Source organism: Callorhinchus milii, unplaced genomic scaffold (assembly GCF_018977255.1).
Source record: "Callorhinchus milii isolate IMCB2004 unplaced genomic scaffold, IMCB_Cmil_1.0 Scaffold1, whole genome shotgun sequence".
Classification (NCBI taxonomy): Eukaryota; Metazoa; Chordata; class Chondrichthyes; order Chimaeriformes; family Callorhinchidae; genus Callorhinchus; species Callorhinchus milii.
In genome coordinates this window covers 76,677,436-76,702,467 of record NW_024704742.1, presented here as the reverse complement: position 1 = coordinate 76,702,467, position 25,032 = coordinate 76,677,436, and the positions used below count along the sequence as shown (strand labels likewise).

The following is a 25,032-nucleotide window of genomic DNA, read 5'->3' as shown; positions in this document are numbered from 1 at the left end:
GAGCGGACGTTTTGTAGTCTGATGTGGAGAGAGCGGTTGACAGAAGAGTGTGTGGGAGGGGAGGGGAGTCCAGGTTGTGAAGCAGGGGTGGGGGGTAAGGGGATGAGGGAGGAGAGGTTGGCTCCCCGGGTCTGTGTCCGGGGTGGCTGGCGAGTGTGGTGGGGAATGGGTCAGTCGGTGTGGCTGCTGCTGGACAGCCAACGCCGAGTGCCACGGTGGGCTCGGCGGAGGATTCCCAGGCTGGAACAGAGGGAGGTTGTAGGAGGGTCAAGTGGGGATAGAAGGCGAGAGGGACAGAGAGAGAGGACAGATGCAGAGGGGGGAGGGTTTGGGGGTAGAGAGGAGGGAGGGCGGGGGTGAGGGGGCTCGGGTGAGGGGGCTTTCAGGGGAAAGCAGAGCATCATGGCCTACGGGAGGTGAAACGTAGCCCGTAGTGCATGGTATAAAGTGGACGCCATCCATCATTTGTAGCTATAGCAACAGCAACCCAACAAAATAAATTTCAATGAACTCCCTCTCCCAATCTCATGCAAGAACAATAGCTTTCCTATTTAAAAGCCAAGGAAGGTCCAATTTTGCTGTGTGAAAAAAACACTTTTTTCATTGAAGTAGGTTCCTTTCGTCACAATTGTACAAAGGAAGATAGAAATAATACAATAATGCCAAATGGTCCTCTTTTTTAGTATGGCGTAGATGGCTTTCATACCGGATGGAAAATTTAACATTGAATAACAACAACTTGCACTTATATAGCACCCTACACCCAGGGTAGAGTCTCAGAGCGCTTAATAAGCAGAGTACTTGGTTATTTACAGACCCAGTTATTTACAGGACCCTTGGTTATTTACGGGACCCGAATGGCTTTAATTCAGTAATATAGAGCTTTTACCTTAATGGGGGGATCTTGCGAACGGCAAAAGGCATTGATCTTCTTCTGAAGCGAAAGCTGGGTCTCTGTCAAAACCACACACTGGAAAGGAAAGAGAAAACATTGCTATGAATAAAGATGCAATGTTGGATTACACTACAATTTCTGGCGAGAGGAGGTGGGGGAGAAAGAGTTTCTGCATTTAGCAGCCACGGCTTGGAACAATCAACTTGTCTGCTTTTCTTTCCTGAGTTGGGATCAGTGATCTGTCAACAACATTACATTTGAGCTCACAGTCTAGCTGAGACTCCAGTGCAGATTAGGATGCATCCCTCCAGGGAGTGAGTGTGCATTCCATCCCAGAAACAGGGAAATTTCCATGCATTGGTGGTATATATATATATATATATATATACATGGAACTCTGTTTGGTTTGAATACTCTTAAAATGGTGATGAGTTTCTGCATTCGTCAAACACCCAGCTGACCAAAAAAAATTACAGCAATCAAAACGGAAAGCTTCTTAGTCATTCAGATCATTTGGTCATTCACCTCTTGGCTGTTTTCAGAGTGCATGAATCAACAAATTTTTGTCAGAAATTGAGGTGCGCAAAGTGGATGCCATGCTCTGCAAATGCACAGTCACTAAACATCTGTAACTGATTGAGTCATCTTGACATCAAACGCATTATACCAAATGCAAAATCATTAAACTGCAATTAACATTGCAAACGCAGATTGGAATATCATATTTTAGACTCTGACAGCCCTTTCTGAATTTGAAGGGTCAATCAAAACTCTGGCAGCTGCTTGTAATGTCAACAAGATTGTTATTGCTGATTTAGGGGGAAAAGGGTATCAGCAGATATCCTTGTGAGGACAGCAGCAAACATTGTAGAGGGTATTCATGCTTTAATCAAGGTAAATCCTGCACATGAACAGGCAAGTGCTTATCAGCAAAAAAATATACAGAGTCAATATCAAGTAAAACTGCATCTGTGGTTACTTTGCAGCATCTATGAGGGACAGAGATAGAGGTATAGTGGTAAGGTTTTCATTTAGATCTTCTCACCTGATAATTTTGTAGAAAGGTCAAATCTGTATTTTCATCCAGAGGGACAGTGGATGCATTAACCTGGACATAAGGGTTCAGCTCTGCCAGGCGTGAAATTGTAGCTTTAGCTCTGCAAATTAAAATAGATTGCTGATGTAAGAAAATAATTCTGACCTGTATGTTTCACATAAATAGCTTGATTTTTTTTGAAACTTTAGAATGAGTACAGCATCGTATTAATACGCAGTCCTGTAGCTCAGTGCTTAGAGCACTCGCTTTCCAAGCGAGACACCTGAGTTCAATTCCAGGCAGGGCGAAACCATGGGCAAGTTTCCTTACTCCACACGCCTAATAATAATCCCTCCAAAAACAAAAACAATTATAAATTGGTCATTTTCAATCCACGACTGTTTGTGGGACACTGCTGTGCGTAATTGACTGCCGCGTTCACCCACAAATATATGGTCAATTCACTTTACAGCATATTCTGTGAAGCGCTTTGAGACGTCTATAAGACGTGAAAAGCGCTATATCAAATGCAACGATTATTATTATTATTATTATTATAATAAAAATATGAGGTTTGTCCAATTCAGCGCTCGTAAAAGACATTCAAAATGTATAAAAAATGACAATAATATTAGACAGATTTAACCTTTCTACAACATTTAGAAGGTGTTTACATTTGATTTAGGATGTATTTACAATTTAGATTTTAATATTAAATAGGGAAAGGAATCATTCTATTTAATCCCCACATATAGCAAAATATGTTGCTTTGGGCTCAGTGCCAGTTTTCTCTGGCATTTCCAGAGTGCATGAACCAACAAATGTTTGTCAGTACTGATGGAATACTTACCTGTTTCTTTGGTTGGCCACATCCTCCTCATCTATGAAAAAGGCAGTCCCTAGGTTCCATGTCTGCGATATTACAGTGTCTTGAATGGTCACCGCCTTTAGCAAAAGAGAAAATATTTACATCAACATACACTGCCTTCCCAAAAATCAAGTGATAGCTAAAGAATTAAATATATTTATTTAGCACCTTTCATGTCAGGGGCATATCCCAAAACATTTAGCAATGCTGAATGGGCACTCAATCAGGAGTGCGAGCTGAAGGGGAGGAAGGGGAAAGTAAGTGCAAGAGGCATGTTTTGAGATATACCATGAACAAGGGCAGGGAGGAAATGAGTTGGAGGGACTCCTGGATAGAGTTCCAGAGAACCGGGGCAGTTAAAACAGGGTATCACAACAATGAGGTCAGATAAGAATTAATTTCATCACATTCAGGAATTTCACTCATCAAAATACTTTTTGACTTTCATTTGCGAGATTTCTTCAATATGTTAAGTTTTCCTATTCTATGGTTTGTGTTCTATCCTCTTCTGTATTTAATTGTGCTATCCTGTAAATAAACTTGTTTTGGTTCATTTGATAAAAAAAGTCAGTGTCAGCTTACAATACATCAATCTTTCAGAGACTGAAAGTGTTAGCAGAAGCCTGCACAGAATACACAATGCCGTGTGTCGCCCACAAAATATACATCTCGAAGACGTGATAAGGCACTATATCAAATGCAAGGTTCATTATTATTATAATGTAGAGTAGTTGTTAGGTCCTGAAAGACATCAATATTAAAAGAAGTGAGTGTGAGGAAGGCACATTTCTAGAACACAGATGAGTGGTTACTTGTGAGAACTGTTCATGCCCATTAATAAAAGACAAGCTCTAAAAGTGCTTTAACTTCTACTAAACTTTCAGCACTATTCAGCACTGCCAAAGGAGGCAATTATTTCTGAAACCTTTATTCTCATTTGTAACTGGAGAATAGTGACTAACAGAAGATTCAGCTTACCTTGATACCAGCGAGAATAATGTTCTTTGCTGCAAAGAAAAAAGACCAGTCACTAATGTCCCCAAATTACACAAAACGTTACAGCACTAAAATAGGCCGTTTGGCCTATCTAGTCCATGCCGTTGTTTATAATCCACATGAGCCTCAACCCATCCTATTCTACACCCCACAAGCCCCCACTTCTATTTCCTTCTCCCTCATGTTTATTAAAAGAAGTTGACCCCAATAGGCGAATTGGCCCATCCTCGTGAGGGAAAAGGAAGGAAAACAGTAGAGAATGAATGCTGCAAGAAGCTGGTATTGCTTCTTACTCATCAATTGCTTGTACCTGTCAATCACATTGCTCTAACCAAGTTCTTAGGCCCTAGTGAGCCACGGTTATTGGCTGAATGCAGCTGTTAAATGTTTAAAACCAAAGTTCTACAGTAATGCAAAATAATCCCCTACACAGTAATTTTTATGTATTTGAAGCTGCCCATAATAAAATGTTTGCATTCATAGAATCTTACAGCACAGAAGGAGGCCATTCGGTCATTCGTGCCTGTGCTGGCTCTTTGAAAGAGCTACTACACTCGTCCGACTCCCCCAATATTTGTTCCAAAACATTACAGCAAGTAATGCATTAGAATAAATATAATTCTGAGGTTTTACAGCAAATTTGGAAAGGGCAATGCTTTCAAGGAGTGTCTTGCTTTTGTCATGTCAAAGCTATAGAAAACCTTATCAGTAACACATTGATATAGACAATGTTCTTGTATCCATGACACATTGGTAGCATAGCAACGAAGAAATGGCAAGTCAAGAACGTGGAACCCATAACATAGCACATCAGAAAGACAACAAAGTCATCCCAATTATATCACAATTACTTCTACTCAGAATTTAAGGGCATCCAACCGATCAAGGCTCTGCTGCTGACAGAATAGACAGCAAGTTGATGAGTTCTTAGCTAATTATTTTTATTGAAAACAAGAAATGAATTCCAATTGTCTGTCTATCTGCGACCAGGGCTCCCTCCGCCTCCTGGTGCTCCTTGACCTCTCTACTGGCTTCGATAATTGTCAACCACTCAATCCTCAACCACCGCCTCTCCTCTCACCTCAACCTTCCTGATTCTGTACTTTTCTGGTTCAGATCCTACTTCTCACACAGTCTCCACTTCATCTCCACAAAGTTTCTCCTTTGGTCATCTCGTGAGGCGTTCCTCAGGGCTCTGTCCTTGGCCCACTCCTCTTCAACATCTACATGCTCCCTCTTGCTGACATCATCTGAGGACATGAGGTCAACTTCCACATGTATGCGGATGACACCCAACTCTATCTCTCTGCCTCCACCCTCAACTCCAGGACTACTGGCGTCCTGACCGACTGCCTGTCCGACATCAAGTCCTGGACGAGGGACTACTTTCTCCAACTCATCGTCAGCAAAACCATGGCCCTCCTGATTGGCTCGCGCCAACGCCTCCGCACCTCGGGCGCTGGCAGCATCAGCATCCACGGCTGCACACTCAACCTCACAAAGTCAGTCAGGAATCTGGGTAACTTGTTTGACCCTGAACTGTCCTTTCTCCCCCACATCTGGGCCATGACCGGCACTGCCTACCACCACCTCCACAACATTGCCAGACTCCACCACTGCCTCACCCCTCAGGCTGCCGAAACCCTCACCCACACATTCGTCATATCAAAGCTTGATTATGGAAACTCCCTCCTCATCGGCCTTCCCAACTCTTCCCTTCACAAGCTGCAGATCATCCAAAACTCTGCAGCTCGTGTACTCTTGCACACCAGGCTCCTCGACCCCATCACTTCCCGACTCCACTGGCTCCCCATCCCCCAGAGGATCAAATTCAAGATTCTCGTCCTCACTTTCAAAACCATTCATGGCCTTGCCCCCTCCTATCTCTCTAACCTGCCTACTCCCTACCAACCTGCCCGCTCCCTCTGTTCAGCAGGCTCCAGCCTGCTCCATGTCTCCCGCCCGACCCGCCCTACCATCGGTGGCCGGACTTTCAACTTCTCTACCCCCACACTCTAGAACTCCATCCCACGGTCCCTTAGCCTTGTTTCCTCCCTTCCCTCCTTCAAGGCCGGTCTCAAGACCCTTCTCTTCGATCATACCTTTGGTCGCCCTCCCACCTCTCTGCCTTCCCGCGCCCCTAGATCACCCCTCCCTCATGCTCGGGCCCTGACATCTGACTGTTCAGCGCTTTAGGATGTCCTCCCGACATGAAAGGCGCTCTATAAATGTAATTTTGTTGTTGTTGATTGCTTTCAACCACTTGTTAAAAACTTCTCTTATTTTAGTTGGAGTGTCAGTAAAATAAAAACTTCACCTAAAGTTTTATGGGACAATCAAATTTATATCACTTTACATTCAACTCCTTGATAATGCAAAACAGAGAAAACAAAATTAATTTGAATCTATTAATTTTAAAGCAGAGACTCTGACTGTCATCTGTCTATCAGTCAAAATCACAGTAATTTCTTATGTACTGTATATTCCCCATGTGGGTTACACTCTAGACATCACAAATTGAATAATTTCTCAGTAAAACCTTCCCATGTGGTCATCTGATCCAATGATATCCTGCTCTTGAATTGGAATCGTGTAAAAGGGAAGAAAATTTAGCTGGCACAGAACAAACTAAAACTGCATCTCTAACAGATCTAGGAGAAACAATAGCAAACAATAGACCTCCTAACCGCTACCATCCTGCCAATTATAGTGTTCAAGACTAAAGCACATGTAAAAAGGACTGAATAAACCAGCAGAGCTTTAATTTTGCAGCTCGTCACCGACTCTCTTGAGTGCTGCAGTCTTGTAGCCTGTTCCCGGATTTCATTTGTTATTCATGTTGTTCTGCCTCACAATACTGGACATGTATCGATGTCTGGTAACCTCAAGCTCTGCAGCTGTCAAATCTAGCCCATCAGAAGAGGGATTGATTTATAAGTGCACAAAAAGAACATGCTAGTTGGTGCTGCAGTGAATTAAGTCTGTTTCCATAGATATTTCATCCTCTCTTATCATTTTATTCCTGCAGTCTTTTCAAATAAAAGGTTACGATGGTCAAGGAGCAAAAACAGACAGTGAAAAGATCTAAGAAGTTTTCTAAAACATCAGTTGAATGCTTCAAATCCATTAGAAACTAGCATTGGGGGAGCAAAGTGTAGGTTTGCACATGTGCAAGTACATTTCTTCCCAAAATGCATTGAAATATCCCAATATATAGGCATGTTTGGAGAGAATTCAAACGTAACACTTCTAAATGTTTTTAGCTGCAAAACAATGGCAAGTGAAAAACTTCTTGCCATCAATGAAAATGCATTTGGATTAATTTGGAGCTGCATTTCACCATATGAAATCAGGGGTTGTCCCTTTTAAAGAAACTTTATAAAGCATTATGACCATCATTTTGTTTTTCTGTCACTTTGAGTATCTTTGCTATTCTGACCTTTGCTAAACTGAGGGAGGCTGAGGTTAAACTGAGCCAATGAGGGAGATAAAATTATCTGCCCCAAGGAAGCTGACTTTCGAAGGTAAATTAATACCTCAACTAACATTGATTCACAGTAGTTAGTCTCAGACGCAAATATGAGGGTTATTCTACATAAATCTTAACTGTTATAAATATTCCATATTAAGGTTGAATTGTTATAAATATTCAACACTCAACCTGAATTCTCAATATTAATTTAACACCTGGCTTGGAGACTCGGATGTGTGTCAGACACAAAATAGGCTTCTTCTCCTCACAAATTTGGGCTCCCTTTTAATTTTTTTTGTAAGATGTCTAATTTTTAAATGGTGTATGAGACTCATTCGATCTCCAGATCAATAACAACAAACAAATTGCATTTGTATACTGCCTTTCACATCGGGATCACAGTCGATATCCAACAAGCCTAGATGTGAAAAACTCCTGCATTTGGTAAATACGAGTCTAGCCACATAGTGAACCAAAGAAAATGCAGCAAAAAGATTACTTACCAATCTCCACACCCAAGCCACCAATGCCACTTAGGAAAACATGGGACTGGGCCATCTGATGCATTGCATTGTCTCCAAGCACATATCTCTGACGGCTGCATAGAAAGAAACATGTGAAAAAAAGAGGGCGGAAGGCATAGGGATAAAAATAATGGATAAATGCACCTCAGTTTTAATCTGCTTTCTCCACCTTATTGATGCAACATCTGGTCAATAACCTGCATCTGGAAAAGCATTGCAATGTATACCAATCACGCTGATGCTTTAAGCAGAGTGCGCTTCAACTCCTTATTCTGTTTGGCAAACAATCTACTTCGGACACACACATCATTACAAACATGTGTCTTTGTGAATAAGGGACTTGATATAAAGCAACCACATTCACAGTGTCAAAGATAAGCCATAATAATTACACCAAAAATCATAAATGTTAGCAAGTATATGCATGGTGCTATGGGCCCCTTTTATAGGTCCTTCCATGCAATCCCACAGCACCATGACTCCACAAACCTCAAACTTAATGAAGCCAATAAAAAAACAATAGTATGGAACAAGAAAACGTCATTTGAACCAAGTCCCTTTACTTATGATGAGACACATACTACGTTAAACCAAGGACATAACTGTCTGTTCAGGTGGATTTTAAAGATTCTGTGGCACTGTTCGAAGAAGGGAAGTTTCTCCCGATCTCCTGGACAAATGAAACAACAAATTACACTTATATAGCGCCTAGCATCTCAGAGCACTTAACATGGGTGGAGCTTGACACAGAGTGAGCAGAGATGACCATAGGCACAGTCAGAGGACGGTCTTCAGATGCGATCTGAAGATCATCCTCTTCAGGGATGTATAGAAGGCCTGAGTCCTTCAGATTTGCCAATCAAATCACATTAAGTAGCTTCCTTATACCTCTTTCAACCACTTTAAAGATCTTATCTTGTTCGCTCCCAAAAAGCGTATGTACTGAAGAGGATAAATTGTTAATTATACCTTACAGTAAATCATACCCGAAGCCTGAGTCAAAAAAATCTCATAATTTAAATTCTATCTTGTTGCTAATTTGCTTTACATATTAGATAGGTCCAATTTCTTTCCATCACTGAACCCTGTTAATTTTCTACCTCTCAACACAGAGGAGCTGAGATTAACTTTTTTCCTTTCTGAGCAGAAGAGCTGAGGCTAATTGTTTCCCATCTCAGCATAGAGATACTTATGTTAAATGTATTCCTTCCCAGCACAGGGGAAATTCCTTAAATCTGTAATCGCCTAAAATTAAACTGTAGCTTTCTTAAATCAACAAACTCAGAACAGATCAAAACAACATATTGCATTTATATAAAGCCCTTCACAGTGGGAGAACGTCCCAAGGCGCTAGACAGTTAAGTTTGCACCCATACTGGGGTTTGGGCTCGGGAGGATTCGGAAATGGTGGGGACCAAGAGGTTTGGGGTGGGAAGATGACCAAAGGCACAGTCAAAGAGGAAGGTCTTGAGTTGGACCTTGAAGGATGCGAGGGAAGGGATAAGGTGAAGGGACTCAGGAATGAAGTTCCACAGAATAGGGCAGATAGGCTGAAAGCCCAACTGCTGATGGTGCGGTGGCAGGGCAGGGGAACATGAAGCAGGCCAGCACCTGCCGAGTGAAGAGAGCGACCAGGTTGGTAGGGCTTGAGGAGGTTGCAGAGGTGGGCAAGATTGTGGAGGGATTTAAAAGTGAGGACGAGGTTGTTGAACTCAATCCTCTAGGGAAGGGGAGCCAATGGAGATGGCACAGATGGGCGTGATAAGACTTATAGAGCTTAGTGCAGGAGAGGATATGAACTGCAGAGTTCTGGATGGTCTACAGCTTGTGGAGGGAAGATTGAACCTGTTTCTTTCTCGTCATACATTATTAGCATACCAGATTGTGTATTCACCCAATGAGCCATTAAGTGAGCTCCAGATGTTATCCACAACCCTGATAAGGTCAAGAGAGAAAGAGAGACATTTTTTGGTCAACTAAAGAGGTTCTGACACATGCGGAAACCCACCACATTGCTTAAGAGGATCCAGAGCAGACAGAGTTCGATGAGTGCCACGTACACATGGAAATTCTTGTATTTGGAATAAAATGTGCATCTCTCCCTGGAGGAAAGCATCCTGATTACTCCAGAGACTAATAGCTGAAGGTTGCCAAGAGCCATGACTTGGAAACCCTAGTGTGGTCAAGAGTACTCCTGGAGTTTAATCAAATAAAACTAGATAGCTTGCCATAGAAAACACTGCCTGGAAACACTGTGCTGCTTATGAAGCTCGTACCCTACCCATTAGGGCTTTAGCTTGTAAGATAACAACAAGATTACATTTGTATAGCACCTTTCACATCGGGAGGACATCCCAAGGTCACAAGGTTAACAAGAGCTCAATGAGAAAAATCTCTGCACAGCAAGACCCTCCCCCCATCCCCCTTAAAGAAAACTAAAATGACCTGGACTTGGGTATAGAGTACAATTTCCAAGTTTGCAGATGATGCTAAACTAGGAAAAGTAGTAACAATGAGGAGGATCATAGCAGACTGCAAGGGGACATAGATAGACTGGTAAAATGGTCAGACACATGGCAGAAGAAGTTTAATGTGGAGAAATGTGAAGTGATGCATTTTGAGAGGAAGAATGAGGAGAGGCAATATAAGCTGATGGTACAATCTTAAAGGGATGAAGGAACAGAGAGACCTGGGGATTCATATAAGTAAATCTTTGAAGGTGGCAGGACAGGTAGATAAAGCTGTTAAAAAGCATACAGGATACTAGGCTTTACAAATAGGGGCATAGAATACAAATGTCAGGAAGCTATGATAAACCTTTATAAAACACTGGTTAAGCCTCAGCTAGAGTATTGTGTTCAGTTCTGGGCACCACACTTAGGAAGGATGTCAAGGCATTGGAGAGGGTGCAAAGGAGACTTATCAAGGTGGTACCAGGAATAGGGGACTTCAGTTATCAGGAGAGGCTCGAGAAGCTGGGATTATTCTCTTTGGAGCAGAGAAGGTTAAGAGGAGACTTAATGGAAGTTTTCAAAATTATGAGGAGATTCAACAGGGTGAACAAGGAGAAGCTATTTCCACTGGCGGGTGGGTCAGTAACCCAAGGACATCGATTTAAAAGAAATAGAAGGTGAGAAGAAATCTTTTCACACATTGAGTTGTTTGGATCTGGAATGCATTGCCTGAAAGGGTGGTGGAAGCCGATTCAATAACAACTTTTAAGAGAAGTAGATAATTATTTGGGAAGGACACATTTTCAGCGATAGGGAGAGAGCGGGGGAGTGGCATTGAATTGGATAGCCCTTTTCAAAGAGCCGGCACAGACAAAATAGGCCAAATGGCCTCCTTCTGTGCTGTACAATTCCATGATTCTATGAACTGTAAGAGTTGAAAATAGTTCCTATTTGATCCAAAAGCAATGTTTGGTTAATGTAGTGTGCTGTAAGACCAACTTTGGGACTTAGGTAATTACTTACTTGAGTAACTCATCTGTGTTCTTACCTGTATAAGGAATCATCAATTTCCATTGTATCAGCTGCCATCCTTTGCCTCTGTTTACCAAAAACTGAAAAAACAATTTTTTAAAAAATATTCAGCTCGAAATTTAAAAAAAAGCACAAGTTAAAAAAAAGTATAAAAGTAAAGGTAATTTGATCTCATCCTTCCAGAAAACCGACCCAGTACATCATCAAGTTGTTTCTTAACTGAATTCAGTATTCTGGCCTCCATCACCCTTTCTGATAATTCATTCCACAGTTGATTACTCTCTGTGTAAAGTCATACATCCAGGTATGTGGAATCCTGTAGTGTATTATTTAGATCGCTTGGCTCGCAAGCGAAAGAACCCGTGTTCAATTCCTGGGCAGGGCGAAACCTTAGGCAAGTTTCCTTATTCAACATACCTCTGATTCCCCAGCAGTAAGTAGGCAACCGGTTGTTAGTTAATCGCTTTTCTGGGGATAATATACTCTTCAAAAAATAACAACACAACTTTTAACTACTGTAGTTTTGTTATCATAAGAACAACAAACCCCACAGAACACAAAAAGACAATTTGGCTCATCAAACCCACTCCATCTAGAGACTACCCTATATATTTGTTAGTTCAGGGGATCAAGGAGTTACAGATCTTATAGAATAGCAGAACAGGCTCCAGGAGCTGAATGGCCTACTATTGTTTCTATGTTTCCATTATTTACTCCACTTGTCCATTACTTCATGGGAGAAAATTCTACATCCAAAGGTAGAACTGAATGTCCCTGAGTGTCAAAGATAACCAAGCCAAAATTTCACAGAATTCCACATCCACATCTCAGTCTATTCAACCATAATTTGTTTTTCTCCACTTCTCCAGCAGCACAGAACATCATGTCCCATAAAATATATTTCCCTTGCAATCTTTATTTGTTGTGAAATAGATTCAGGAACATAGGAAAACAAGAACAGAAGGACAACATTCAATTCATTGAGCCTGTTCCATCAGTTTATTATGCTCTTTTCTCTTCCACTTGTCCACATTGCCCATTTCAAATTCCTTGTTCTCGCATTTAAATCCCAAGCCTTTGCCCCACCTTACCTGTGTCCTTGTGCAACCTTATCTCTGCATCCTTGTGCAAGCTTACCACCCGAGCTATTTCTATTACTTAGCGAACACCAGGCTACTTTATGTCCCCCCCCAACCTGACCCACTATCGGTAGATGATTTTCAACTATTCGGCCGTCTCAGAATGCCTCTGCCCACCCCCTTTCTCCCCACCTTTAAGCTTAATACTTTTATTTTCAACCACATTCTCCCCCTCCTCCCTCAGCTTGGGACTCCCAAAATTTCTGTGAAATGGTTTGAGACAGCTGCATGTCCCGAAAAGCGCTATATAAAAGTAAAATAAATGTTTTTTTAATTAGCTTTTGATAGATCTTTTAATCCCAATGCCTTGCGCTTTTGCTAAACCTCTTTAGTACCGCACTATTTATTAAACATTCCTATTGATCCCACCTCTACAGCTTTCTAAGACTTCAACCTCCACTTCACCACCTCCTGCTCTACCTCTGTCGACTTCTCCTCCCTCCTCATTCACTCCCCCACCCACGTCTGTGGCCACCCCCTTGACCTGGTGATCACCCGGGGCCTCACCATCTCGGACATCACCATCGTCGATAAAGCCATCTCAGACCACCACTTCATCTGCCGCGTTCGCCCACAAATATACAGTCAATTCACTTTACAGTGTGTTCTGTGAAGCGCTTTGGGACGTCCTCCCGACGTGAAAAGCGCTATATCAAATGCAAGGATTATTATTATTATTATCTCCCTCAACACCTCAGTACCCCTTCCCCTTTCCCAACCCTGCACCATTATATACTGTCCATGGAAAAAAATTTCCTCCCTCTCCTTCTCCACTGCCTTGGAGTCATCTGCACTCCTACACCTCTGGCCCTCACTGACTGATCTCCCCTCCTCACTCTCCTTTCTCCACAACTCCCTCTCCTCCATTCTCTTTTCCCTTGCCCCCCCCTCACCTCCCGAACTGCCTCATACTCTGGTAAATACCTCTGGTACACCAGCCATCTCCGTTCTCTCAAAGCACAAGTGCGAGCTGCCGAACACACCTGGACCAAATCCAAACTAACGGTCCATCGGCAGATTTGGCTTCACCACACCAAGATCTACTGCTGTGCTCTTGCCTCTGCCAAATACTCTTTCTGCTCCAAGGTTATCTTGGAGGCAAAGGACAACCCCCGGCTTCTCTTTTCCACCACGAACCGTCTCCTCCGTCCACCTTCCCATACCTTGCCCATCCTCTCCTCAAACTCTAACTGTGAGGAGATGCTGGACTTCCTCGAATTTAAAATCAAGGGGATACATTCAGCCACCTCAGCCCCGTCCACAGCCACCCCCACATCATCTCTCTCTCATGTCTCCCAGCTCCACCTTCTGGCCCCTCTCCTGTCCGATGTCATCAACCTCTCCCTGTCCACTGGTTCAGTTCCCAACCCCCTAAAAATGGCCGTCATCATTCCCATCCTGAAAAAACCTTCCCTGGATCCATCCCTCCTCTCCAGCTACCACCCCATCTCTAACCACCCATTCCTCTCCAAGGTCCTGGAACGAGTTATCGGATCCCAGCTCTGCTCCTTTATCTCTCGCCATTCCCTCTTTGAACCCCTCCAATCCGGCTTTCGCGCTGCCTCCAGCACGGAAACATCCCTGGTCAAAGTCACTAGTGACATTCAGAACATCTGTGATCAGGGCTCCCTCTGCCTCCTTGTCCTCCTCGAGCTCTCTGCCGCCTTCGACACTGTCGACCACTCCATCCTCATACACTGCCTCTCCTCTTTGCTTAATCTTCACGGATCTGCCCTTGTCTGGTTCGATTCCTATCTCTCTCACCGTCTCCACTTTGTTGCCTCTAACAGCTTCTCCTCCAGCCCCCGCACTGCCACGTCTGGTGTCCCCCAGTGCTCTGTCCTTGGCCCTCTCCTCTTTAATATCTATATGCCCCCCCTTGGTGACATCATCCGCAGACATGGGGTCAACTTCTACATGTATGCGGATGACACCCAACTCTATCTTTCTGCCTCACCCTCAACTCCAGGACCACTGCTGTCCTGACAGACTGTCTGTCGGACATCAAGTCCTGGATGAGGGCAAATTTCCTACAGTTGAATGTGAACAAGACTGAGGCCCTCCTGATTGGCTCACACCAGCGCCTCAGCACCTCAGGCTCTGGCAACATCACCCTCCATGGTTGCACACTACAACTCACCAAACCAGTCAGGAACCTAGGGGTCTTGTTCAACCCTCAACTGACTTTTCTTCCCCACATCCAACCATGACCCGCTCTGCCTTCCCTCACCTCCGTAACATTGCCTGACTCCGCCACTACCTCACCCCTCAGGCCCCTGAAACTTTTGTTCGTGCCTTCATCACCTCCAGGCTCAACTATGCAAACCCCTGCTTGTCAGCCTTCCCAACTCCTCCCTCCACAGGCTGCAGAAAATCCAGAACTCTGAAGCCCGTGTCCTCTCCCGCACCAAACTCTGTGACCCCATCTCCCCCATTCTCCCCCGACTCCATTGGCTCCCTATCCTTCAGAGGATCCAGTTCAAGATCCTGGTCCTTACATACAAAGCCCTCCACGGCCTTGCCCCACCCTACCTTTGCGACCTCCTAACCCCCTATCAACCCGCACGTTCCCTCCGCTCAGCCGACTCCGGCCTGCTCCACGTCCCCCGACCCACCATTGGCGGGAGAGCCTTCAGCCACTTTGCCCCCAACCTCTGGAACTCCATCCCCCAGTCACTCCCCCTCACCCCCTCCTTAGCCTCCTTCAAGTCCCACCTCAAAACCCTCCTCTTCGACCGTGCCATCGGCCACCACCCTTCCCCTCCCCTCCCTTACCCCCACAACCCCAGCTCGGGTCTAAATGCTGTACACTGTCCAGCGCCTTGGGACCTCCTCCCGATGTGAAAGGCGCTATACAATTGTAATCTTGTTGTTGTTTTTGTTGTTCTTTCTGAGACAAAGCATTCCACATCATCACAAATCTCTATGGAAAGAAATACTTCTTAATCTCATGCCAGAGAGATGAAGTGTCCCCTATCTAACCTGTCAATTCCTTTCATTATTCTAAATATCTTAATCAGGCCACCTCTTAACCTTCTCTGCTTTAACATATATAACCCCAGGATAACCAGCCTTTCATCATAGCTAAACCCTTTCAGTCTAGACATTAATCTAGTGAACTGTTGCTGGACACCCTACAAGGCTATTACATTTTTCTTAATATGAGGTGCCTTATATTGAAAACAGAACTCCAAAAGACGTCTGACTAGCGCTCTATACTCCAGAAGTTTATTATAAAACACAGGAAGTGCAATAAACTACTATATACCTGGAACGGCACTTCCTTACCTTCAAATACTAGACCTTTTGTAAATAAAAGCCAGCATCCCATTTGGCTTACTGACTGTACCTGTGAACTAGATTTAATGACCCTTGGACTTAAACCTCTAAGTATTTCACCTCAGTTACCCACTCCTAACGCTTCCACTTTGAGGACATATCCTCAACTATTATTCTTCTATCCCAGTCTGCTACCTCACATTTTGCAACATTACACACCATCTGACAGTTCTGTCCACTAGCTTAATCTGTCTAAATCTGCATGCATTTTATGAGTAAATATATTAAAAAATCTATCCCAAACAACAGAGGGGCATACCAGTTCAATATTTTTTAAATCTGGAACTGACCATAGACAGAGTATGTTTTCAGTCCACTTATGTTAGCTTTCCAACAAAGCAGTATAATTTTAAACATATCTGACTTCAAACATTTTTAAATATAAAATTAGCATCTTCTTTTTTTGTATTAGTTTGTGAAGGACTTTACTGAAGTACTCCCTCCCTTTTGGTTTCACGTGTCAGTGTTACAGAATGTAAAATATCCCTCACAACCTGACACACCTTTACATGTGATGCATGCAAATATTATAATTTCCTCAGCCACCTGAACTCGAATCCTTCAAATGCTAAAGAGCATTTGTTGTGCTGACCACAATTTTCCTGTATATTCCCTGTAATTAACTATCAATAATAGTACATCAGCAATGTAATGAGAATGGGCATTAATATAATCAAAAATGTTATTGCTTTACTGCAGTTTCCAGCTTTCTGCTATGTACAGTTAGAAGTAATCCACAATATCATGTGAACTATCAACTACTACAATAATTTAAATAATGCGTTTTAGCTTTTCAATTTAAAGGGATACTCATTTAAGAACAAACATGTACTTTGATAGCACTGTGTCACAAGAAATATCTCAATGTACTTAATATGTATTGCAATATGTATTGCAATTGTGCAGTAACTTGTAGTAATTTGTATGCAAACAGAGTAATCATTTGCCCACAGCAAGGTCACTAAAACAACCATGAGGTGAATGAGTGAATTAATCAGATGGCCAGGACACTGAAGAAACTCCCTTTCCTTTTTACATACATCTTTAATATCCCCCTGAAGAATACAGATGAGACCACGGTTCATTTACAGAATCTTAGTAAAGTATTCTGCAGGTCTGTAATTACCGTCTTTCCATCAACCTTTCAATCACTTTTTAGTTAATTCCTGCACTAATCTGTCACAAATAGACACAGCTACACCCAATTAATACAGTGGACCATGTGATCCTCCTCACCTCCTTTGCCAAGTCTAATAATATAAAATATTTGTTTTTAATAAAATACTGTTCAAGAATACCTCAAAACCATAGAGCTTTCTAATTTAGTTTTAAGACAAATCCACCAAGGACCATCTTAAATAGGAAAGCTTAAATATTACCTGTGGAGAAATATTCCCTTAAATTACAGTAAATCGTTGTGCTTACAGCAGGAGGAAGCTTTAATTAAAACAACTACTCAATACGCCAAATTTAGATTCAACCATTCTGCATTGTAAAATTTGCTTTGCTTTAGAATCTTGAGTCCCCCTCCACCCACACCTTCCCCAGGTCTATCAACAAAAATAAGGTGATGCAGAAAGGCACTTAGGAGGGATCCGCTGCATCAACAACTCAAATAAAATGGCAGGAGGAACTTAACGTACCATTAATGGCAAAACATTACTAGGAGTGAAAACGTAGGAAATTGGGATGGAGAAGCCGACTGGCTCCACTGACACCAATGTTATGGTGTCAAGGGCTGGCAGATTGTGTGTACTGTTTTCTGAAGAAAATGGGTGTTGTACAAGAAATGAATAAATAGAATTGTTTTATACATCAAAAATCATAGAGATGATGTCCAAATAAATACTGTATTTACCATGGACACTACTTTGTAGCGGAATAATCTTTAAGCGTGGGGAATTTCAGATGGGACCTTTGGATCAATGTGTGATCCAATGCAAAACCCATCATCATGCTTAAGGTTATCCAAACCAAGAGTTGGAAATTTCTCTTTGTGTGGTATGGAGTGTGTACTCTCTCCTTTGTTCAATCTTTAGGAATTAGGGGAACGCTGCACATCTGAATATCACTTAGCTGCCTGATTCACTTTACAGTATATTCTGTGAAGCGCTTTGATACGTCTCAAAGACAGGATAGGGCGCTATATCAAATGCAAGGATTATTATTATTATCATCACAGAGTCCCCAAGCACACCAGAAAATACTGCACCAACATAATGTGGGTTTAACAATATAGTATAATACTAGTACACTCTACAGGGCAAGCTATTTATTAAACCGCAAATTATTTTAGAATTTGAACTTTTGTATTTTGTATTTTGCCCATTGTGGAAAATTTTGGAAACGAATATTGTGACACTTTCCTGACTTTTACAAATACATCTTAATCTTAAAAATCAAATAGCGGTATTCCCCTTTCAATACATTTTAAAGTATGGTATTACATACTTTCAACTTTTTTTGCCAAATGTGTATTTAGAGAAAAAGTACATGGATACAGAATTGTGTCAGGAGTTGTCAACAGTACAGACTCATCAGTTACCGGAATGCTGATATTTAATTCTGCATCAGTGTCACAACATGAGACAACCTTCTGAACATCAGAATGCAGATGTTTTCCCGACATAATGAAATCAAAAAGAGAATTCAAGGGTGGAAACAGGATAAAAGCAGTGAATGCATGCAGCAAATGACAGCAAGCAGAAACTGCCTTGATGTGGCTTCAGAGAGTAAATGCAGGCTGAGGAGATGGCGAAAGACAACAGTGGAGAGAATCAGAATTGAAGTGAAATAGAAATATTGAGGAAATTGCAGAATATAGACAAGACTTGTTTGAGAAGGCAGTGATGAAAATAAACTGAATCTGTTATTGAGAGTTGACTTTGATTGGAGATGGGAGCTTAAAAAAATTGAAATGTATGAAGTTAAGAAAATGAAAGGTAAAGAAGATTGGAAATAATAGAGAAATACAGGTGTCAGAATTAACAAATCCTCGATACAACAACAAATTACATTTGTATAGCGCCTTTCACATCAGGTGGACGTCCCAAGGCGCTGGACCTGAGCAGGGGATTGGGATCAGGAGGGGTGGAGGGCAGTGAGGGTAGGGGTAGGAGGGTGACCGAAGGCCCAATTGAAGAGGAGGATCTTGAAAAGTGCCTTGAAGTAGGCAAGGGAGGAAACGAGGAGAAGGGACTGTGGGATACAGTTCTAGAGGGTGGGGGCAGAGTGGCTGAAGGCCCGACCACCGAATTGGGACGGGCCGGGGGGAGACATGGAGCAGGCCACAGGCAGTGGACAGATCACAGAGGTTGGAAGGAACAAGACCATGAAGGGTTTTGAAGGCGAGGATGAGGATTATGAACTATCCTCTGGGGGATGGGGAGTCAGTGGAGTCGGGTGAGGATGAGGGTGATAGGGTCACAGAGCCTAATGTGGGAGAGGTCACAAACTGTAGAGTTCTGAATGATCTGGAGCTTGTGGAGGGAAGAGTTAGAAAAGCCAAAACGGGAGTTGGCGTAGTTGAGCCTAGATGTAACAAATGCATGCATGAGGGTCTCAGCGGCCTGAGGGGTGAGGCAGTGACAGAGTCGGGTAATGACCCTCAACTGTCCTTTCTTGCAAGCGAGACACCTGGGTTCAGTTCCAGGCACAGGGCGAAACCTTGGGCAAGTTTCCTTACTCCACACACCTAATAATCCCTCCAAAACAAAACAATAATAAATTGGTCATTTTCAATCCATGACTGTTTGTGGGACACTGCTGCGTGCAATTGGCTGCTGCATTTCGCCCACAAATATACAGTCAATTCACTTTACCGTATAAAGATTATTATCAAAAACAGAAGTCGCTGGGAACTCTCAGGTTAGGCAGCATCTATGGAGAAAGTGAATCAACATTTCAGAGTCCACGACCCTTCGTCCCTTTCCAGCACCTGCAATATTCTGCACAGGAATTGTTATTATTGTTAATATTATAATAAGCTTTGTATTTGATATAGCACCTTATCACATCGGTGATACAACACCACCACTTACATTTTACATTTGTAGAGACGTCTGAAAGTGCTTCACAGAATATACTGTAAAGTGAATTGACTGTATTTGGGGGCAAAATTATTATCATTTATTATCATAGAATCTTACAGCACAGGAGGCCATTCAGCCCATTGTGCCTGTGCCGGTTCTTTGAAAGAGCTATCAACCAGTCCCATTCCCCCGCTTTTACCACATAGCGGTGCAATCTGTTCTAAGTACCTATCCAGTGATGGTCTGTGTTAGAGGCTCGCAGTGAGGGGCTGGCAATGAGGGGCTGGCAGTGAGGGGCTGGCAGTGAGGGGCTGGCAATGAGGGGCTGGCAGTGAGAGGCTGGCAATGAGGGGCTGGCAATGAGGGGCTGGCAGTGGGGGGCTGGCAGTGAGGGGCTGTGTTAGAGGCTCGCAGTGAGGGGCTGGCAATGAGGGGCTGGCAGTGAGAGGCTGGCAATGAGGGGCTGGCAATGAGGGGCTGGCAGTGAGAGGCTGGCAATGAGGGGCTGGCAATGAGGGGCTGGCAGTGAGGGGCTGGCAGTGAGGGGCTGTGTTAGAGGCTCGCAGTGAGGGGCTGGCAGTGGGGGCTGGCAGTGGGGGGCTGGCAGTGGGGGGCTGGCAGTGGGGGGCTGGCAGTGAGAGACTGTGTTAGAGACTGGCAGTGAGAGGCAGGCAGCGAGGTGCTGTGGTAGAGTCTGGCAATGAGAGGCTAGCAGTGAGGGGCTGACAGTGGGGCTGGGTCAGAGGCTGGCAGTGAGGGGCTGTGTTAGAGGTTCGCAGTGAGGGGCTGTGTTAGAGGCTGGCAGTGGGGGGCTGGCAGTGAGGGGTTGCAGTGAAGGGCTGTGTTAGAGGCTCGCAGTGAGGGGCTGGCAGTGAGGGACTGGCAGTGAGGGGCTGGCAGTGAGGAGCTGGCAGTGAGGGACTGGCAGTGAGGGGCTGGCAGTGAGGAGCTGGCAGTGAGAATCTGGCAGTGAGAGGCTGGCAGTGAGGGGCTGGCAGTGAGGGGCTGGCAGTGAGGGGCAGTGAGAGGCTGCCAGTGAGAATCTGGCAGTGAGGGGAGTGAGTGGCTGTGTTAGAAGCTGGCAGTGAGAGACTGACAGTGAGGGGCTGGCAATGAGGGGCTGGCAGCAAGAGGCTGGCAGTGGCAGTGAGGGGCAGTGAGAGGCTGGCAGTGAGAGGCTGGCAGTGAGAATCTGGCAGTGAAGGGCTGGCAGTGAGCGGCAGGCAGTGAGGGGCTGTGTTAGAGGCTCGCAGTGAGCTGCTGGCAGTGAGGGGCAGTTAGTGGCTGTGTTAGAGGCTGGCAGTGAGGGGCTGGAAACGAGGGTCTGTGTTGGGAGTCTGGCAGTGAGAGGCAGGCAGCAAGGGGCTAGCAGTGAGTGGCTGGCAGTGAGAGGCAGTGAGGGCAGTGGCTGGCAGTGAGGGGCAGTGGCTGGCAGTGGCTGGCAGTGAGGGCAGTGGCTGGCAGTGAGGGCAGTGGCTGGCAGTGAGGGCAGTGGCTGGCAGTGAGGGGCAGGGCTGGCAGTGAGGGGCAGGGCTGGCAGTGAGGGGCAGGGTTGGCAGTGAGGGGCAGTGAGGGACAGGGCTGGCAGTGAGGGGCAGGGCTGGCAGTGAGGGGCAGGGCTGGCAGTGAGGGGCAGTAAGGGCAGTGAGGGACAGGGCTGGCAGTGAGGGGCAGGGCTGGCAGTGAGGGGCAGGGCTGGCAGTGAGGGGCAGTGAGGGGCAGGGCTGGCAGTGAGGGGCAGGGCTGGCAGTGAGGGGCAGGGCTGGCAGTGAGGGGCAGGGCTGGCAGTGAGGGGCAGGGCTGGCAGTGAGGGGCAGGGCTGGCAGTGAGGGGCAGGGCTGGCAGTGAGGGGCAGTGAGGGGCAGGGCTGGCAGTGAGGGGCAGGGCTGGCAGTGAGGGGCAGGGCTGGCAGTGAGGGGCAGGGCTGGCAGTGGGCTGGCAGTGAGGGGCAGGGCTGGCAGTGAGGGGCAGGGCTGGCAGTGAGGGGCAGGGCTGGCAGTGAGGGGCAGGGCTGGCAGTGAGGGGCAGGGCTGGCAGTGAGGGGCAGGGCTGGCAGTGAGGGGCAGGGCTGGCAGTGAGGGGCAGGGCTGGCAGTGAGGGGCAGGGAGGGGCAGGGCTGGCAGTGAGGGCAGGGCTGGCAGTGAGGGCAGGGCTGGCAGTGAGGGGCAGGGCTGGCAGTGAGGGGCAGGGCTGGCAGTGGCTGGCAGTGAGGGGCAGGGCTGGCAGTGAGGGGCAGGGCTGGCAGTGAGGGGCAGTGAGGGGCAGGGCTGGCAGTGAGGGGCAGGGCTGGCAGTGAGGGGCAGGGCTGGCAGTGAGGGGCAGGGCTGGCAGTGAGGGGCAGGGCTGGCAGTGAGGGGCAGTGAGGGGCAGGGCTGGCAGTGAGGGGCAGGGCTGGCAGTGAGGGCTCCGGGTGGGGACTCACCAGCGCGGGGCCTCTGTCCGGGCTCCGGGGCGGAGGCGGAGGCGGTGTCGGGGCCTCGCGGCTGATTCTGGTCCTCAGTCTCGTCACCGCCACCGACTGAATGAGTGACCCCGACACCGACTGATCAACTTCCGGGTCAGAGAGAGGGAGTGTCAGAGAGAGGGAGTGTGTCAGAGAGAGAGAGAGAGGGAGTGTGTCAGAGAGAGGGAGTGTGTCAGAGAGAGAGGGAGAGAGAGAGGGAGTGTGTCAGAGAGAGAGAGAGAGGGAGTGTGTCAGAGAGAGAGGGAGAGAGAGAGGGAGTGTGTCAGAGAGAGAGAGAGGGAGTGTGTCAGAGAGAGGGAGAGAGAGAGGGAGTGTGTCAGAGAGAGAGAGAGAGAGGGAGTGTGTCAGAGAGAGAGAGAGAGAGAGAGAGTGTGTCACTGTGTGTCGGAGAGAGAGAGAGAGAGAGAGAGTGTGTCACTGTGTGTCGGAGAGAGAGAGAGAGAGAGAGAGAGAGAGTGTGTCACTGTGTGTCGGAGAGAGAGAGAGAGAGAGAGAGTGTGTCACTGTGTGTCGGAGAGAGAGAGAGAGAGAGAGTGTGTCAGAGAGAGAGAGAGAGAGAGAGTGTGTCACTGTGTGTCGGAGAGAGAGAGAGAGAGAGAGAGTGTGTCAGAGAGAGAGAGAGTGTCAGAGAGAGAGGGAGAGAGAGAGGGAGTGTGTCAGAGAGAGAGAGAGAGTGTGTCAGTGAGAGAGAGAGAGTAGCAGAGAGAGTGTCAGAGAGAGAGAGTGTGAGAGAGAGGGAGTGTGTCAGAGAGAGTGTGTCAGAGAGAGAGGGTGTCAGAGAGAGGGAGTGTGTCAGAGAGAGAGTGTGTCAGAGAGAGAGAGGGAGAGAGTGTGTCAGAGAGAGAGTGTGTCAGAGAGAGAGAGAGAGAGTGTGTCAGAGAGAGAGAGGGAGAGAGAGAGGGAGTGTGTCAGAGAGAGAGAGAGGAGAGAGGAGAGAGTGTGTCAGAGAGAGAGAGAGAGAGGGAGTGTGTCAGAGAGAGAGAGAGAGAGAGGGAGTGTGTCAGAGAGAGAGGGAGTGTGTCAGAGAGAGAGGAGAGAGAGAGGGAGTGTGTCAGAGAGAGAGAGAGAGGGAGTGTGTCAGAGAGAGAGAGAGGGAGTGTGTCAGAGAGAGGGAGTGTCAGAGAGAGGGAGAGAGTGTCAGAGAGAGAGGGAGTGTGTCAGAGAGAGAGTGTGTCAGAGAGAGAGAGGGAGAGAGTGTCAGAGAGAGAGAGAGAGGGAGTGTGTCAGAGAGAGAGAGTGTGTCAGAGAGAGAGAGAGAGAGAGTGTCAGAGAGAGGGAGTGTGTCAGAGAGAGGGAGAGAGAGAGGGAGTGTGTCAGAGAGAGAGGGAGAGGGAGTGTGTCAGAGAGAGAGAGAGGGAGTGTGTCAGAGAGAGAGAGGGAGTGTGTCAGAGAGAGAGATGGAGTGTGTCAGAGAGAGGGAGAGAGAGGGAGTGTGTCAGAGAGAGAGGGAGAGAGGGAGTGTGTCAGAGAGAGAGGGAGAGAGGGAGTGTGTCAGAGAGAGAGAGAGAGAGAGGGAGTGTGTCAGAGAGAGAGAGAGGGAGTGTGTCAGAGAGAGAGAGAGAGGGAGTGTGTCAGAGAGAGAGGGAGAGAGGGAGTGTGTCAGAGAGAGAGAGAGAGAGAGGGAGTGTGTCAGAGAGAGAGAGAGAGGGAGTGTGTCAGAGAGAGGGAGAGAGGGAGTGTGTCAGAGAGAGAGAGAGAGGGAGTGTGTCAGAGAGAGAGAGAGGGAGTGTGTCAGAGAGAGAGAGAGAGGGAGTGTGTCAGAGAGAGAGGGAGTGCTCCCGGCATTACCTCACCCCTCACGCCGCTGAAACTCTGGTCCACGCCTTTGTCACCTCAAGGCTGGACTATGGGAACTCTCTCCTCGTCGGCCTTCCCGGCACCTCCCTCCACACTGCAGGTCATTCAGAACTCTGCAGCTCGTGTACTGTCCCGCACCAGGCACCGCGACCACATCACTCCCACCCTCGCTCGCCTCCACTGGCTCCCCATCCCCCAGAGGATTGATTTCAAGATCCTCACCCTCACCTACAAGGCCATTCACGGCCTCGCTCCCTCCTACCTCTCCAACCTACTATCCTCCTACTTACCTGCCCGTACCCTCCGTTCCTCTGGCTCCGGTCTGCTCCACGTCCCCCGCCCCAACCGCCCTACCATCGGTGGCCGGGCCTTCAGCCTCTCAGCCCCCAGGCTCTGGAACTCTACCCCCCAGTGCCTTCGCCGCTTCCTCCCTTTCCTCCTTCAAGGCCGGTCTCAAGACCTTTCTCTTTGACCGAGCCTTCAGCTCCCCTCTCGACTCTCTACCCCCTCCTCGCTCCCTCCCTTCCCTCCCCTCACCCTGACCATTTCCCCCCTCCTTGGGTCCTGACCCAACTGTGCAGCGCCTTGGGACATCCTCCCGACGTGAAAGGCGCTTTATAAATGGAATCTTGTTGTTGTTGTTGAGTGTGTCAGAGAGAGAGGGAGAGAGAGAGGGAGTGTGTCAGAGAGAGGGAGAGAGAGGGAGTGTGTCAGAGAGAGGGAGAGAGAGGGAGTGTGTCAGAGAGAGAGGGAGAGAGGGAGTGTGTCAGAGGGAGAGGGAGAGAGGGAGTGTGTCAGAGAGAGAGAGAGAGGGAGTGTGTCAGAGAGAGAGAGAGGGAGTGTGTCAGAGAGAGAGAGAGAGGGAGTGTGTCAGAGAGAGAGGGAGTGTGTCAGAGGGAGAGAGAGAGGGAGTGTGTCAGAGAGAGAGAGGGAGTGTGTCAGAGAGAGAGGGAGAGAGAGAGGGAGTGTGTCAGAGAGAGAGAGAG

The 25,032-nt window shown here is 46.4% G+C and overlaps 1 protein-coding gene across 2 annotated transcripts in view; it reads right to left on the bottom strand.

Moving 5' to 3' along the window:
* uba6 (ubiquitin like modifier activating enzyme 6) overlaps positions 1-22,346 on the bottom strand; it is a 69,238-nt gene extending 46,892 nt beyond the window's left edge. For both annotated transcript variants that reach the window (XM_007891981.2, XM_007891982.2), the window contains exons 1-7: positions 22,208-22,346; positions 11,293-11,356; positions 7,771-7,865; positions 3,778-3,806; positions 2,782-2,876; positions 1,941-2,052; positions 890-970 (exon numbers count right to left, since the gene is read on the bottom strand). In XM_007891981.2, coding sequence (XP_007890172.1) covers positions 890-970; positions 1,941-2,052; positions 2,782-2,876; positions 3,778-3,806; positions 7,771-7,865; positions 11,293-11,333 — 453 coding nt within the window. In that variant the 5' untranslated portion in view covers positions 11,334-11,356; positions 22,208-22,346. The remainder of the gene's footprint in view (positions 1-889; positions 971-1,940; positions 2,053-2,781; positions 2,877-3,777; positions 3,807-7,770; positions 7,866-11,292; positions 11,357-22,207) is intronic.
* Between the last annotated feature and the right edge of the window lie 2,686 nt (positions 22,347-25,032).